We start from the raw sequence: 18,166 nt of genomic DNA on the forward strand, positions 1-18,166 counted from the left end.
CAACCATCTTGTGCAAACACCCTTAAGCCGTCTCATAGAAAGCCATGTATAGCCGCCATCTTGCGCAAGCATCCTTAGGGAGTCTCATAAGAGCCTGTGTATAGCAGCCATCTTGCGACCGCCATCTTGCGCAAGCACCCTTAAGGCGTCTCATAAGGAGCCATGTATAGCCGCCATCTTGTGCAGTTGGCATCAGGAAAGGCATCCGGCCGTAAAACTGAGGTTAAGCCCCTCCATGAAGTTAGGCTAGCTCTCTTACGCATAAAAAGGTTAAGCCCGTCCAAGATGGCGGATGTGAGGTTAGGGTCGCGCTCTTAGCCAGCGTGTGGAGGAGGCCTCTGCGGAGGGCCGGTGGAGGTGGAGGTGGAGGCGGCAGAACTCTCCAGTAATACTACTGTTAGGATGAAATGGAACACTCTTCCGAATATACAGAAACCAAAATCGCATTTATATAACACCACCGAGCGAGTTGGCCGTACGGTTAGAGCCGCGCCACTATGAGCTTGCATTCAGGAGATAGTGGGTTCGAACCCCATTGTCGGCAGCCCTGAACATGGTTTTCCATTTTCACACTAGGCAAATGCTGGGACTGTTCCTTAATTAAGGCCGCAGTCGCTTTCATCATGCTGCTAGCCTTTTCCTATCCCGTCGTCGCCATATCTATCTGCGTCGGTGCGACGTAAAATAAATTACAATAAAAACAAACTAATTTGCAATATTATATCATATTCAGATGCCTTTGCTGGCAAGACCTAGTGTTTGCAGTGCACTATGTCTTCTGGTGTGGGCTAGAACAAATTTGCAACTTTCATTGTCCAGTCTCAGTCTTATCCTTGGCTTCCACAACATGAAAGTGACCGAAGTATGAGTGATGCTAGTAATGCCATTCCGTATGCAGCTAGTCCCTGTTATGAAAGGTGTAAAAATGGTCGGTTGGTGCGGGCATTTCAGTGGGCTTCGCAGACCGAGATGTAATAGCAACGTCTGGCTCAGTGAGGAAAGCAACAGGAAACTACCTCACTCCTCATTTCCCTAGTTCGCCTCTTCAGCGACGTCTGGGTCTCCTATAACAGCTGATGGCGGAGCTTTTGAGGTCCAAACCAGTCTCCGGGCTGATCACTCAACATACATCATTTTCAGTTCTTGCCTCAACATATATAGGCCTACGCATAAACAACCCTACTTTCTAATATATTGATCAAATTATGTGAACCTGTGGGAAAGATTAAGCATTTTAATAGGCGGGCTGATTGGGTCAGACGGTTGAGTGCTACTTTTCTGACACCAGCTTGAACCCGGGATCCCTTGGACCCAGTGGTGTGCACTGAACCCCATCTACCCCAGCGCTGCTGGGGCAAATGATTTTGTATTTACATTTTCTAATTATTCATTATAATGCATTTTTATTAAGTTTTAAAAAGTGCACACAACTAAGTCAAGTCAAGTACAGCTGTCTCGACAATCCGCTCGCTCTACAGCAGTTCCGCACTCTCCAGCGGACTGGGTTTCTTTGCCGCCGCGAAATTCAAGTCTCTGTGTTGATGCATGCCCTTGAAGCCTCCTTAGCGTCGGGAGGTGGGATGTGGGCTGTGGACCTCCCTCGAGACTCACAGCGTCTTATGGCGACAGGTCAGCTAACTTGGGTACGGCATGTGAGTTGTAATAGTTAACACGGCGGGGTGTGGGCTGTGGACCTCCCTCGAGACTCACAGCGTCTTATGGCGACAGGTCAGCTAACTTGGGTAAGGCATGTTAGTTGTAATAGTTAACACGGCGGGGTGTGGGCTGTGGACCTCCCTCGAGACTCACAGCGTCTTATGGCGACAGGCCAGCTAGCTTGGGTAAGGCATGTTAGTTGTAATAGTTAACACGGCGGGGTGTGGGCTGTGGACCTCCCTCGAGACTCACAGCGTCTTACGGCGACAGGCCAGCTAGCTTGGGTAAGGCATGTTAGTTCTAATAGTCAACACGGCGGGGTGTTGGCTGTGGACCTCTCTCGAGACTCATAGCGTCTTATGGCGACAGGCCAGCTAGCTATGGTAAGGCATGTTAGTTGTAATAGTTAACACGGCAGGGTGTGGGCTGTGGACCTCCCTCGAGACTCATAGTGTCTTATGGCGACAGGCCAGCTAGCTAGGGCAAGGCATGTTACACGCTACAGTATAGCCACCTGCACATCTTCTTGATAATAAATATAGAGCTTATTTATGAAATCAATTGTTATACAAGTATATATTTTATTTTTGGATTTCGGCACGAATATTTCTTTTGAGATTATTCATTAATGGCACACGTAGAGGAATTTTTCAATAAACTTAGAAATATATTTAGGTTGTCCAGCATGAACAGGTAGCAAAAAATTGTGCATTTTGTAGCTGTGCACCCGTGGGTTTACCTGTAATGGTGGTAGGGACTGTGGATTTTTGTAGTTTTGTTCTTGTGTTATAGGTGAAGTTTTCGCGAGTTGTGTGGCACCTTCGCGAGGAATATCGTCCCACGTTTGTCGTCCCTCACTCAGTTCAGATTAGGATTTTAAGTTAAAAAGCAAAAGAGTCCCAGTACATTCCTGTGAAAACCATAACTGAACGATTACGTTGCGTCACCGGGTAAAACTATAAGTGAATTGTTTAAAATCTGCTGTTGCTAATACCTGTTTGGATTTTTTTTTTTCAACTGGGGTAACAAACTTGTTCACCGCACGCCACTGCTTGGATCAAAGGCCAGTCCACTAACCATTAAGGCATAAAATCTGCCTGGTGGTTGGTAGTGTGGTGTGTAGTATGTAGATGAAGATATGAATATGAAGAAGAAAGACACAGTCCCAGAGCCAGAGGAATTAATCATATGCAGTTAAAATTCCAGCTCAGTCCGGTTATGTTCGAAGGTGCTCAAATACGTCAGCCTCGAGTCAGTAGGTTTACTGGTATGTAAGTGGATTCCAATGTACAAACTTTAGGCACCTCGGCGTCTCCGAAATCCATAAAAGTAGTCAGTGCGACGTAAAACTACTATCATTATTATTATTAATTTAATTAATTTAATTTAATTTAATTAATTTAATTATTTTTTAATACCTCTAAGTTCATGAAATCTACACTAAATGAAAACTGAGGTAATATTAGAGCAGGATGATGCTGAGGGAAACTTTGTCAAGTTGGCGAACGGACATAGGCTGCTATATATTGCCTTCAGAACCGGGAGGTAAACCTCAACTACGCAAATTCAAAAGAAGCGCCTTCATGAACTCTATCTATCCAACAAAACGTGACTAGTGTTGACGTGCTAAGGTATGAAGTTGGGGCATTAATCAGAAGATGTCACTACTGAATAATTGAGAAGTTTTCATTTCTAAGTTTCCTAAATTGATTGGATTTATTTTGTTTTGTTGTGCTGTACATCAAGAAGTTTGGACATTTCTCCATAGATGTCATTACAAAAACTCTGGTCATGCACTCTGATGGAAGAACTTGTAATTTAAAGAAGTTCTGTGTTTCTAGGTTTTCAAAACTGAATCAATGTTTATTTATTTTTAGGTTGGCAATACTTCTTTTTCATTCCGCCAGTTTTGAATCTGGCCAATTAGAAATTAGGAATTTTTCAGCCTATCACAGGCCTCTTGTAGCCCTTTAAATAGTCCAATAAAAATTGAGAGGGTGTGTCCGGATTAGTCCAGAATCTTCTCGAACCTTCCCTTCGGGTATATAAGTTGCGACTTTTCAAGTTGCCTTGTCTCTTGATCGCAGTATTTCTGAGCCAAGGTAATGACCATCAGTCTTATTTCTCTGTAGCTACCTCCACAGACTTATACGAGGGGAAGGTTAGAATTTCTAATTATGTAACCCACCTTTTCTAAAATGTAAATTTTCTTTCGGATAATGTAAAATTTCATAAAGTCTTAACTGTAAATCGGGGATAGAGAGTGCGTTACCTTCTCGAGTTCCCCTTCAACTTGGTTTTAGGTGACTATGATTTCGTAACTGTTTTTCTTTCCTGTAATGCCGTAACTTAACCTTCTTTCGAGTCACCTCAGTAGCTTGGAATTAGCCCCTGTATCAACAGGCCGATAGCCCATTTAGGACTTTATACTTCATTATCCACAGTAGGAGCGCAAGTGTACGCCTCCATTCAGTTTGTGTTAGGGCCATTAATTTAACCTGTTCTTTTTCCACAAAGGCCCAGTAGGTTGGGTAATAGATACCCCTGTGTAAAACAAATCGTAAATTGTAAATTGTGCCTAGAGGGGCCAGAGATCGTAAAATTCGGCGTAATGTTGCCTTAAGCGGGCTGTTAAAATGTGGTTAATGTTGGAGAGCATGTGAGCTCTTTTTTGAGTTTTCTGTAATAGTGAGGAGTGCCTCTGGAAGGCTAGAGATTGTAACTTTTGGAGCAAAGTGCTCTTGAATTTGGGAGATTTCTATCTATGTCGAAATAATACTACTTTTGAAATTGTAAATATGTAAACTAAGGGCTTGAAGCCCAAAATTGTTAAATTAATTATTCTGGGGTTCGCTATTTTAATCCCCAAATTTTTCATTGCTATTTCATTAAGTGAAAAGTTGTTACGTTTGTGATTTAAAGAGAAATATAACCTTTGTTTAGAAGTTTTCATTTAATTTTTGATATCGTAGATAGACCCATTCTACCCAGCACCTTCTTTCACCTTTGCGATCCACCAGTCCCCGGAACAAGTGGTAGCAAAGCATAGTTGAATGGGTCTGGATTAAGCCCCTTTTGACGGCTAAAAGTAGGATCTGTTCGGAACTCTAAGAATTTTCTCGGTCGCTGGGAATTTTTCCAAATTATTAACTTTCTGTCAAAATGTCTGGCCCTCGCGAAATCCTTGCTCCCGGTTATTTGTGCAAGGAGGAATTGATTTATGAGTTACTCATCAGAAAGGTCCAATCTGGAGGCACGGTTGTGGCAGATATTGCCAAACTTAAAGAGTCATTAGAACTGCCTATTGGTATCCCAGTCTTTGGGGAATAGGACATTGATGAGGCTCTATCCACTATCACGGACAATATCACCGAGCTAGCATCTGTAGTGAGTTTTTTGAAGTAAGCGGTCCATCTGCTAACCAACTTAAGAGAGTACAGGCTAGACTTTTCCATTTTTACAACAGGGCTAGGACCTATTGTCTCTAAAGTTGAGAGAAGATCATGCCAAGGAGGCTAGTAATTTGGTTGAACATCTGTCAGATATGTCAAATAGAGTAAGTCAATTGTTGACTGGGGCAGCTGCTCCCAAAACCGACCAAGTCCCGTTAATAAACTTGCCTACTGAGGAGGATTCTGGTAAAGCTGTAGAAAGTAGGAAATCTGTGGCAACTCAACAAACATCAGCCCCATTGGAAACTGCGTCTGGTCATCCGAGACAAATTCCACCTTTCTTTTTGAATAATGCTGTGTTAGACACCTCTCAACCTTCTATGTCGTCACCTATTATGTCACCTGGTTTCTGTAATAGTGAGGAGTGCCTCTGGAAGGCTAGAGATTGTTACTTTTGGAGCAAAGTGCTCATGAATTTGGGAGATTTCTATCTTTGTCGAAATAATACCACTTTTGAAATTGTACATGTGTAGACTGAGGGCTTGAGCCCAAAATTGTTAAATTCATTATTTTGGGGTTCGCTATTTTAATCTCCAAATTTGTCATTGCTATTTCACTAAATGAAAAGTTGTTAAGTTTGCGATTTAAAGAGAAATATAACCTTTGTTTTGAAGTTTTCATTTAATTTTTGATATCGTAGATAGACCCATTCTACCCAGCATCTTTTTCACCTCTGCGATCCACCAAACCTCGGAACAATTATTATTATTCAAAATAATACATAAGAAGTGAAATAGTCAGTTTATTTGGAAACAAGTGGGGTTTTTCTTACATGGTTTTAACTTCTTTTTTTTTTGTGTATTACCCAGTATTTCAATTGTGTGAACCAGAACTTGGTGTACCAACTGAGGGTAAATTTTTCTGCAGCCCGTCAAATTTGAAATTTGTTCACATCCAAGTCAACATATCTAGTCAAGCGGGTTGGGCAACTTGGTATTTCCTACTTGTTCGCAATCTGGACTCATTGATGTGTTTCAAACCAAAATCATCCCCTTCAGGTACCCACTTGTTCGCAATCTGGGCTGTTCGTAATCAGGACGACACCGGTCGTGAAACTGGTTCCCGTTCGGGCTCGTGAAATGCATCATTTTGCCTCTAGGTGCGCTCTTCTAGTCATAAAATTGCGCGGGCGAAGTACCGGTATTCATTCAAACATTCACGATCGTGTCAAGATGTATTTTTGTACTTTATGAGCTTTCTTGAGCTATTGCGGGTGATTATAATTTAGTGACTGAAATTAATGACGTATTCACATAATGCGAACATCGGATAAAAGCATGGCGTACTGTAGTGTTCCTTATTGTAAATCAAAGACCTTAAAAGGATGTGGTATTTCATTTCACAGATTTCCGAAAGACCTGGAACTTTAAATGGTGATTGGCAATCTCGTCAAGGAAATAGACTGGGATCTATGTGGAAACCTAGCCTACACTCCACTGTTTGCAGTAGGCATTTTAAGGACTCAGATTATACTGTAAGAATAATTAATAAAAAAGCCAGTCATTGATAATACAAGAGGCTATTAGATGTAGAAAGCACGGAACTGGGACCAACACTGACCTTTCACCTCTTCGCCAGTTCTGTCAAGTGCTGACCTTACTAACGTAGGCCTACTTGTTTCTGATAAAGCTATGACTTCATTATCACTTCTGGCTGTGTACGTACTGCGAACTGTTTGATAGCTCGTATTATAAACGAAGTACTGTTTTTTTTTTTTTTGTATTGCCCCTCTCTCTACCCAGGAAAGCGTCGAGACAATACATTTTATTTCAGGTCCTGAGCTAATGCTAAACACACTACAACATTTTCAATAATACAAGTTGTCAGACTATGCTCACACGCAGGCTGATGGTTCTATGCCTCTAGCCCACACAATGTAACAGCGAAGTTAATGGCTCATAATATTTTAATCGGTCTTTGTAACGAAATCATTGAGCGGGCATCACCTAGTGAGGCGACAACTAGACCCTAACTGTTTCTGATATTTCCTTCACTTACTTGTGGCAGGCTATTCCCTTTTACCTTTCCAGAATACTGGCTGATAAAAGAATGAGAGTCGATGTGAATATGAAAGCCATAATCCTCATTCTGAAATTAAAACATTTTGAGTGTAACCGTGACCTCAGATTCGAAACTCGTCGCCGTGTCTTAGAAGTTGTGTGTTACCGGTAGGGGCGTAACTAACGGACCCGCAGGGGGTGCCCACAAAGCCAGCTCTGGAAATTTGGACTGTTAGATCGGCACCGTAGTACTGTTCGTTAAAAGTGAGAAAATGTGCGGTCTTTCATTTGATCGAGTATTTTATGTGATAACATTGCTTTTAATCACTATATTCCTACTGACGTTTTTGTAACGACCATTGTTGACTCCAGTTAGGAAAACCACAAAGTCAGTCTTTCTGACAATCCCGTAGTGAAGCACGGGTACATCAGCTAGTACAATCTATCATAAAATCAAATTACTGCTATTATTATTATTATTATTATTATTATTATTATTATTATTATTATTATTATTATTATTATTATAGTTCAGGGCTTCGCAAGGCCAATGTTGTAAATATTTCGAGACTAAGATTGGAGAAGATGCTTAAGATTCTTATGAAAATAGGGTCTGTACTATCAGCCGCTACTCAGGTCTGAACTTAGACCAGTGGACGTGATAGCTGAGTGGCTTCGTCCCTAGATTCTCACCAAGGTGGCCGTAGTTCAAATATCAGTCAATGCAGTGAGAAAATCGCGTACTAATGCTTCGTATTTCCTGTGAAAGTGTAGGTCCCATGTTTTATTCAAGAAAGTGAATAAATTCTTCGGTGAAAAGAATAATCGTGTACTAGAGAGGCGAGGTAACTCCCCTGACACTAATTTTATAGAAACCATGTGGGCTATTTGCAAAAGGAGACTCGCGGAGCTTGTCTGTTCCACAAAAGTACGCTTGCTAGTCTCTTATTGGAGTGTGGTATCGTGATGATGAACTCAAACATATGTGCTCAAAGCTTGTGGTATCTATGCTAATTTTAGTGGGACTGAAAACGTTTGGAAGTTAGTGGATTTTAATTATGGATTTACTCATCCGAGATCGAACCCACTGTCATGAGAACATAACGATAGCGATTAACTGAATGTGCCACTGACAAGCATAATATAAGTCATCATAACTTCCAGAATACGTGGAACTAGACTTCATATTTTAAGACAAGTCTGAGGCATTATAAAATAATATTTTAAATAAACTGTAAGTTACTTTCGCTATAACCTTGCAGTGATAAACATATTCTGAACTAATGACTTTAACAGAAAGAAGGCTTATTAGCTTGTAAGAAGGATTTATTTTTAAATTTACTTTACGTCGCATCGACACAGATAGGTCTTATGGCGATGATGTGATAAGACGGGAGAGGGGAGGGAAGCGGCCGTGGCCTTAATTAAGGTACAGTCCCAGCATTTGCTTGGTGTGAAAATGGGGAAACCACGGAAAACCATCTTCAAGGCTGCCAACAGTAGGGTTCGAATCCACTATCTTCCAAATGCAAGCTCACTGCTGCGCGACCCTAACCGCACGGCCAACTGCCTCGGTCTAACAAAGATAAAAGTTGTATAATAGTGAATAAATGCAAAAAGAACACATAAAGTGTGTATGTTATTGTCGTGCTCCAGTTAATTCGTACGAGACTGTAAGTTATGAATGGATGTCCCAGAATATATCGAGCTTGCTTCGGCTCTTTCTACCTCCTACCATCTGAGGTGTACCATTGGTTATTAGATATGAAGTTCAGTAGACTGTAAAGAGTATTGACACAGAAATAAAATGACTAGGGAATCCGAGTCTCGAACCGATGATGGTCCTGCTGAATAAGACGTGGCCCCGCCCTCTTCACGTGACAGTCGCGGCTCAGCCTTGCGTGCCCGCCAGCAGCTCATACAGAACAGAGATGTGGAGAAGCTTGCGGCTACTGTTGTTGCTGTGCCTAGTGCTCGCGGGCGAGACGGCCAAACGACGAGAGGACAAGACCAAGTGCCCTCACGTCAAAGCCATCCGCAACTTCGACCTCCAGGAGGTGAGTCACTCTGTAGTTCCAATAGTATATATCTACGCATCAGTTTATTGTGGCCAAGTGTGTAACAGCTGCTCTGGTGGACAATTCTTGGGAACTGGGCGTGTGTTGTCTGAATTATACTGAGCTCTTTAGGACTAAGTTGATAAGGTACACCAGGGCTATTTCAACAATCGCTAGTAGTAGATGTGGAAGAAACTACTACCCACGGGATGGCCAACAGTTTCAAGACTAAATCACTTACTTTTCTTTTGTGCCTGTTGGTTTACATGTCTAAGCATTCACAGCTGTTTCTTCTTCTTCGTCTTCTTCTTCCACCGCGTTTCTCAGGTCCTAGTGAGGTCGTTGGTGCGAAATGTATGGCAGATATGTTTTACAGCTGGGTACACCTTCTGGTGCCAAACCTATGTGGAGTGATGACTTCACAGAAGATGCGTAGACCTATATTGAAACAAACACAAACACTCAGACCTCGAGCAGAGAAATTACACAGATATAGCTAAAATCCTCGACCCAGCAGGGAATCGAACCCACGTCCTTCTGAACTGAAGATTGTGAGTGAGCATTCAGCCAAGGAGACGGGTACCTTAGCACTCTTCTCTGCGAACTGTTTAACGTCGCACGAACAGATCGACGGTTTCGGCGGCGGAAGAACGGAAAAGGGCTAGGATTTGGAAGGTAGCGGCGTTGGCCTTAATTAAGATACAGATTTTCCCGGTGTGAAAATGGTAAACCACAGAAAACAATTTTCAGGGGTACCGACGGTGGGATTCCCACTATCTCCCGAGTGCAAGCTCACAGCTCTGAGATCCTAACCGCACGGCCAACTCGCTCGGTGCCTTAGCATTCACAGCTATGAATGACAATATTGTACTTAGTTCATTTAGATGCTGAAGACGTATTCATAACAATTCTCAAGTATGTATCTATATTTGAAACGTGTCTGTAATCTTGGTTTTTGTGAAGATAGTATTGATGTGTTCAACCGAAATTATTTTGGTCTACGTAGGATCTTAATACGTGCCAGAGGGCTTAAGAAAAGTATTGTCTTAATTCCATCTGAAGAGAGGATGGATGTTGTATATCCCTGATTGAACCACTCAACCTTTCCAAGGACAACTTTAAGGTAACCAGCACCTGTGGTATATTGCGACAGAATATATATATCTAGTTGCTTTACGTCGCACCGAAACAGATAGTTCTTATAGCGACGATGGGACAGGGAAGGCCTAGGAATGGGAAGGAAGCGGCCATGGCCTTAATTAACTTAATTAAAAGGTACAGACCCAGCATTTGCCTGGTGTGAAAATGGGAAACCACGGAAAATCATCTTCAGGGCTGCCGGCAATGGGGTTCGAACCCACTATATCCCGGATGCGAGCTCACAGTGACAGAGCGACTTGTGGTACGCCTGCTTGGGTATAGTCTAATATTCTTCGGTAAAGATAGTGATTTCGAAATTGTGGACTGTATCATCTTACCACCACCACTACTACTACTATTACTACTACTACTAGCCGGATTGAGTAGTAGGGGTGATAGAACACTGGCCTCCTGAATCCATCTTGGCAGACTCGATCCTGGCTCAGTCCGGTGGTATTTGAAGGTGCTCACATACGTCAGCCTCGTGTTTGTAGATTTATTGGCACGTAGAAGAAATCCTGCGGGACAACACTCCGGCACCTCGGCGTCTCCGAAAACAGAAAAAGTAATAAGTGGGGCGTAAAAACAATAACATTACTACTACTAGTAGTTGTAATTGGCAACATGGGTTCAGCATCGAGACTTTCGGCTTGGAGGACCCTGCGTTCGATTCCTGGCCGGGTCGGAGATTTTGCCGCGTCTGGTTAATTTCATTAACTTTGGGACTGGGTGTTTGTGTTTGTCTTGATATACACCTCTTCACATACAACATATCAGGGTATGGAAAAGAGGCGAAATAATAATAATAATAATAATAATAATAATAATAATAATAATAATAATAATAATAATAATAATAATAATAATAATAATAATAATAATAATAATAATATCTTTTTATATGATTGTATCATTTGAAAAATAATTAATCTGTACCGATCAACTTCGACTATACCCTTTCATATACGAACGACCGTCACCTACAATATATGTTAGGCACCAAAACATCCATCTGGAGTGTTCAAAATGAATTAGCATTTCTAAATAACGAATACTTTCTTATTATTGTTCCCATCTGTTCTTAGCATGCATTCTTTCTACTTTCATGTCATGTGTAATGAAACTAATGAACGAAGTCTTCTTGAAATTGCCAATTGGCTTAGGCCAGAGCAAAATGTAGCTCCACTGAAATCATGGTTTCATTTATGGCTATGGTAGTTACAGAAGTATTAGTGGTGCTTAGTAACAACGTTCAGTGCCTGCGAATTCTCGGACTTACACGTCCAGCAAAAACTACCTCATTCCTTGCTTGCCAAATATGCCCCATCATAGTGCTGCTTCGAAACTTTCAGGTTTCCTTTTAAGCACATAACTGGTAATGGTGCTTTTTAGGATACAACGAGCTGCTAAGCTGATGAATGAACAAATGCACTCATTATCTAGGTTGAGAATAAGATATCCCATGTCCACCCAGCCTTCTTTTCCCCACAATTAATTGGTCCGGCTGGATCTTCAATTAGCACCAGTGAAGGTCATGCAGTTATAAGGAAACCACAAAAATCGACAGCATCGCCATAATGAGGCATTCTAGGTAAGATGAGGAGTGGGGTAGTTTGCTTTTGCTTTCCTCACTGAATCAGAAAGTGCTATTGCAGCTCAAATGACTTCACGGGTAGCATATTTCACAACATCCAGACGCAGTAGTAGTGCTCTAAATGTATTACTCAGCTTCAGCTGAACCTCAGCATTTTTCATCCTGTCACAGTCACAAATAAGAATTAGATTTCAATGGAAGCTACACTTTGTTCCGGCCTGTACCAAGAAACAGATGCAAAAAATACAGCATCCATCACGAAATAACCACAGGTGAGTGGAAACAGTACAATTCACGAAATCGAGTAAGGTGGCCACGCGATTTGAGTCATGTAGCTATCAGCTTGCATTCAGGAGATAGTGGGTTCGAACCCCATTGTCGGTAGCCCTGAAGATTTCTCTGGTTTCTCATTTTCACACCAGACAAATGCTGGGGCTGTTCCTTAACTAAGGCTACGGCCGCTTCGCTTTCTTCCCGTTCCTACCCCGGTGTGACGTAAAGTAAATTGTAATAAAATAAACTCTGGCAGATGTTCAGTTACGCTAGGCTACGATGGTTTTCCAACGAAGAGAAGAATATCTCATGGTCTTGCCTCATCCTGATTTCCACGTATCTCAGGATGGTATAAAACTTCCTCACTGACTAAATACTAAACATTATCTGTTTCGTATTCCGCGGAAACCGGTCACAAGCTCGGTTTAGGAAGAGGGAGGGAGTCTGCTTAATGCCTCACTGAAATCTTTAGCTGAGTCAATCTCATGAATGTCCCGAGGATGTAACCTGTCCACAGAGCTGTGGAGACGGTGGACCAATAACCTTGATCCTCGAGATTCAATTACATTAGACTGCTGGTGTCAGGAAGAGTATCCGCCCGTAGAACTGGGCCACATCCACAAGTGCAGCCGACGCCAAAAATTGGGAAAAGGCCAAGAAACAAAATTAACATTACAAATAATAACTACAATTTACACTGCTTAAATGATAATAAATTATAATAAATAACAATTTTTAAAGGAATGTAGATTGTTAAAATACGTATTTCTAAAGTAAAATTGATTGTTTAATAGTATGAGGAAAGTAAACATTGAAGAATATTCTTAGAAAAAAAAATAACTGTTTACTTAATGATAGATACACAAAACAGTGCTTATTATCTGCTTATTACTACGTACAAATCTATACATTAAAAGAGTGTATACCGAGCTCGATAGCTGCAGTCGCTTAAGTGCGGCCGGTATCCAGTATTCGGGAGATAGTAGGTTCGAACCCCACTGTCGGCAGCCCTGAAAATGGTTTTCCGTGGTTTCCCGTTTTCACACCAGGCAAATGCTGGGGCTGGACCTTAATTAAGGCCACGGCCGCTTCCTTTCCACTCCTAGCCCTTCCCTGTCCCATCGTCGCCATAAGACCTATCTGTGTCGGTGCGACGTAAAGCAACTAGCAAAAAAAAAAAAAAAAAAAAGTGTACTGAAAACAGATTCGGCAAATCCGTCCGACCGTTCTACTGGACCGATTTGCTTCATTTCTGTTTTATTCTCTCCGGGATTCCCTGCCGGTGAATCATGAGACATTGATAGGTCTCTAAGACCAGCCAACGTTTAGTAATCGTAAAATCAAATCATTAATAATGATTACTCCAATAATTGCAGGTGAAGGCTTATCCTAACCCACAATGCATTCTGTACTTTTAGCAGATTGCTAAGTAACTAACACTTTAATTAATATTTTGATGTATGTGATTTTCATCCTTAGTAATGTCATTGCAAGCAGCCGTGTTTGATTACTACCTGTCAAGCCAGAGAGTTTACACTTTCTGTGATGAAGGAAGAGTACTATTATCTGTTAGATACTCTTTGATTCTCTGACCTTCTCCAGCTTCTGAATATACTCAACAGATGGCAGAATGTTCCTAATTAGTAATTACTTACGTGCTGCTAAGAGAAAACAGTCTACGTACGTACAGACGGGAAGGAATCATGTCGACTAGCCTTCTGTATGACCATTAATAAAGCGCAGGAACAAACTCTTCAATAAATGGTTTGTCTACTTACCCGAACCAGTATTCAGCCACGGCTAATTTTATGTTGCACTAAGGTTGCACTATCTCGAGCAATGAAAATGTTAAGATCCGGATACGGCCGAATGGTCAAAGCATAGTGGATATGGTATGGAAAGAAGTATTTTAAACTACATTATGAACGAATCAGTTACTATAGACTGGTATTAAATGATCATAACACTATTGAAAAGAGCATGCAAAATACAGGACTGCTACAGGCATATCAAGACGAGTTATCTGACCGTGGAGCAGCACGGGTCCTCTCGTGAGTTCTGAGACGGCACGCCCTCATTCCATACGAGTACTGCGGAGAGGTTTTGAATTTAATCCAGGTTTTTGGCAACGCATTCTAGTGATCAGTAATTCCATAATGCCCTGCCGACCAACATTCTGGTGGTAACATTGTTTTCAGCGAACGGGATTGGAAACGGTGTCAAAATGTAAAGATTTGACACGTTAACGACCACGGCCAGCATGTGACTTTGTCTACGTGGTGTTTATTGATAGTGATAAAGCCCAGAATGGAAAAAAGAAAGTCGTACATTTCACTGAAAGTTAATATTTTTCACTGAACAGTTCAAGTATGATGGTCATCATTACACTGTTCTTGTAACCCATAACTGATAGGTATCAGTTTAAGTCTGAAATATATCTGTGGAATTCAAAGGAAGTCAGGATGTACGCAGTTCGATATCATGACGATTGTATACCTACATCATAATGGCGAATGTGCGACAACGATTTCGCTGATAGAAACGTATTTTCTTAAAAAAAAAAAGTACACAAGTCGTGGTCCTGAGAGGTTCAGTGTATTTTTCTTGTAAATAAGAAATCTATTGGTGCCAATTTCAACTGTTAAAACCTTCTCGTTTTCTCAACATCGCTGTGAATGACAAACAGAATCATGTATATAATATTATTATTATTATTATTAAATGGTTTCTCCTCCAGGGTCGGTTTTTCCCTCGGACTCAGCGAGGAATCCCACCTCTACCGCCTCAGGGGCAGTGTCCTGGAGCGTGAGGCATTAGGTTAGAGATACAACTGGGGAGAATGACCAGTACCTCGCCCAGGTGGCCTCACCTGCTATGCTGAACAGGGGCCTTATGGGGGGATAGGAAGATTGGAAGGGATAGACAAGGAAGTGGGAAGGAAGCGGCCGTGGCCGTAAGTTGGGTACCATCCCGGCATTTGCCTGGAGGAGAAATGGGAAAGCACGGAAAACCACTTCCAGGATGGCTGAGGTGGGAATCGAACCCACCTCTACTCAGTTTACCTCCCGAGGCTTAGTGGACCCCTTTCCAGCCCTCGTACTACTTTTCAAATTTCGTGGCAGAGCCGTGAATCGAACCCGGGCCTCCGGGGGTGGCAGCTAATACACTAACCACTACACAACAGAGGCGGACATATATATAATATTAAAGAATAAATATATTGTTTTATTCACTTTTTGTTGGTGCTTTTCCGCCGCACTAACACATCTAAGGTTTCGGGAAAGGGCTAGAGCTTAGAAGGAATCGACCGCAGCCTCAATTATGGTACAGTCTAGTATTAGCCTTACGTGAAAATGGAAAATTACGGAAAGCCATCTTCAGAGCTGACAACAGAAGGGTTCGAATCCATCATCTCTCGAATGCAAGCTCACAGCCACGTGACGCGTAGCCAACTCGTTTGGTTTGGAAGGTTGAAAGGGAGGTGGGAGTTGGTGTAGGCCCTACTCTTCAGGTCTCAATAATCTGCTGCTATCTTCTAAATTTTGTGAAATAATATTGAAAATATGTACGGCTTCACATTACTCTGGCGTAGTGGCCTGGCCATTATGTTCCTACTTGAGTATTCCAGGTTCCAACCCTGTCAGCTTCGGGTAGGGATTTCAGTAGAACCAGTGCGTGGCAGCAGAACGAGCATTCAGTCTTAAACCCCTGGCCTGGACCTAAGATAAGCTTGAGAAGCATAGGAGGGCGACGTTCAAACGAACACACTCTCCATAGGTTTAATAATAATCACTGCAACTACCTAGGTGAAAAAAATGAAGTGCCGGGAGTGTCCGAGGACAAGTTCGGCTCGCCAGATGCGGGTCTTTCGATGTGACTCTCGTAGGCGACCTGCGCGTCGTGATGAGGATGGAATGATGATGAAGACGACACGTACACCCAGCCCCTGTGCCAGCGAAATCAACCAATTAAGGTTAAAATTCCCGACCCTGTCGGGAATCGAACCCGGGACCCCTGTGACCAAAGGCCAGCACGCTAAGCATTTAGCCATGGAGCCGGACACTAGCTAGGTAATATTTACCATCGGATATGGACGGTTTCAAAGAATAAATCGAAAAAATATGTATGACTGTGCGTACCTATTACAGTACAGTATTCATACAATCCTGGGCTGCCAATTTTTGCAACGTGCATGGAGATTACAGGGCCCCAGTTGAGTTTAAAGTTATTTTTGCATACTTTTACTAAACACTATTTCGTTGTTCCTGTCTTCGTCGTATTCTTCCTTAAATTAGTATTACGACGGTGTTCTCCCTTAAAACAACAATCAGCTTAACAATCTTTGTACAGGTTGTCTTTACAAATAAATTTTGGATTGATCCACTTTTTTGATTCTTTAAAAATGACTTGTGAGGTGAAAGAGGCATGAATGCGTGAGTGAATGGTCAAAAAGATCTCAACAATGAGCGATGGACAGCTGGCAATGGTATGATGATAAACGGGGTAAAAAGTCAGGTTGTGAGTTTCACAAAGTGAACAAGTATTCTCAGTTTTAATTACTGCGTTGAAGGGGTGACAGTTTTTCATGGGGATCACTGTAAGTACTTAGGATTAACAAACGGTAAGATATTTATTTGGGTGATCACATAAACAGAATTGCAAATAAAGATTACAAACCTTTTCACGTGATTATAAGGGTATTTAGAGGTTGTACTAAAGATGTAAAGGAGAGGGCGTGTAAGTCTCTGGTAAGACCACAATTAATTAGAATACGGTTCCAGTGTATGGAACCATCACTGGGATTACTTGATTCGAGAAATGAAAAAGAAATCCTAAGAAAAGTAGCTCGATTTGTTATGGGTAATTTCCGACAAAAGAGTAGTGTTACGAAAATTTTGCAAAGTTTGGGCTGGGATGACTTGAGAGTAAAAGGACGAGCTGCTTGACTAAGCGGTATGTTCCGAGCTGTCCGTGGAGAGATGGCGTGGAATGACATTAGTAGACGAATAAGTTTGAGTGGTGGTTTAAAAGTAGGAAAGATCACAATATGAAGATAAAGTTGAAATTCAAGAGGACAAATAGGGGCAAATATTCGTTTAGAAAAAAAGGAGTTAGGGATTGGAATAATTTACCAAGGGAGATGTTTTTGGAAAAATTTCCAAATTCTTTGACATTCTTTAAACAATTACTAGGTAAACAACAGATAGGGTATCTGCCGCCTGAGTGACTGCCCTAAATGCAGATCAATCGTGATTGATTGATTGATTGATTGATTGATTGATTGATTGATTGATTGATTGATTGATTGATTGATTGATTGATTGATTGATTGATTGATTGATTGATTGATTGATTGATTGATTGATTGACAGTAAATATGTTATTGTTCATAGATTACAAAATATTAGGTTTAGTTTCAAAATTATTGTTTTTCTAATAATAATAATAATCCTAATTTCACACCAATAAAGACTATCTATCGATCTAACCTACCATTTACTAGATATTGGTAAGCGTATTCTACTTCACCTGATATCATGTTACTGAATTTAAGAATCGTATCCACATTATTATGTTTGTCATTGCTGGTGCTATTTTTGTCGTGCCGATAAAGGGAGAGTTTTGTTGTAGTGTAGTGTCTGCGGAGATGACACGAATATTAATTCTCTCGATCATAAAGGTGTGACCGAATAGAATTAGCGACGCAGTTCAAGTCTCATCATTTGCACAATGGTCTTGTACTGTATTTCGACATCAGATGAAAGTCACGTTACGAGGTTATGTGAGTACCTCACCTCCCACTTCTGCGTTAGGTCTTTTAATTCTGCTTAGTAGTAATAAGTCGATAAAAAGTAGTAGCATTTCCACTTGCAGAGAAACTATATGTCTAGCTGTGATGAGTGGCAGCATAAGAGAGAGGGCGCGTTAATCAACAATAGTAATTAGGGTAATGTTATTGTTAATGAGCAAAAGACCATATCCTTGGTAAATCGC

General features: G+C 41.4%; 1 protein-coding gene across 1 annotated transcript in view; it reads left to right on the top strand.

Moving 5' to 3' along the window:
• The first annotated feature begins 9,010 nt into the window (after nucleotides 1-9,010).
• The window catches only part of Karl (lipocalin/cytosolic fatty acid-binding protein Karl), a 74,305-nt gene continuing 65,149 nt past the window's right edge, over nucleotides 9,011-18,166 (top strand). Inside the window, exon 1 of the mRNA XM_067153004.2 lies at nucleotides 9,011-9,165. Within this exon, the coding sequence (XP_067009105.1) occupies nucleotides 9,040-9,165 (126 nt within the window). The 5' untranslated portion in view covers nucleotides 9,011-9,039. The remainder of the gene's footprint in view (nucleotides 9,166-18,166) is intronic.

This window comes from Anabrus simplex, chromosome 1 (assembly GCF_040414725.1).
Source record: "Anabrus simplex isolate iqAnaSimp1 chromosome 1, ASM4041472v1, whole genome shotgun sequence".
In the NCBI taxonomy this organism is placed as follows: Eukaryota; Metazoa; Arthropoda; class Insecta; order Orthoptera; family Tettigoniidae; genus Anabrus; species Anabrus simplex.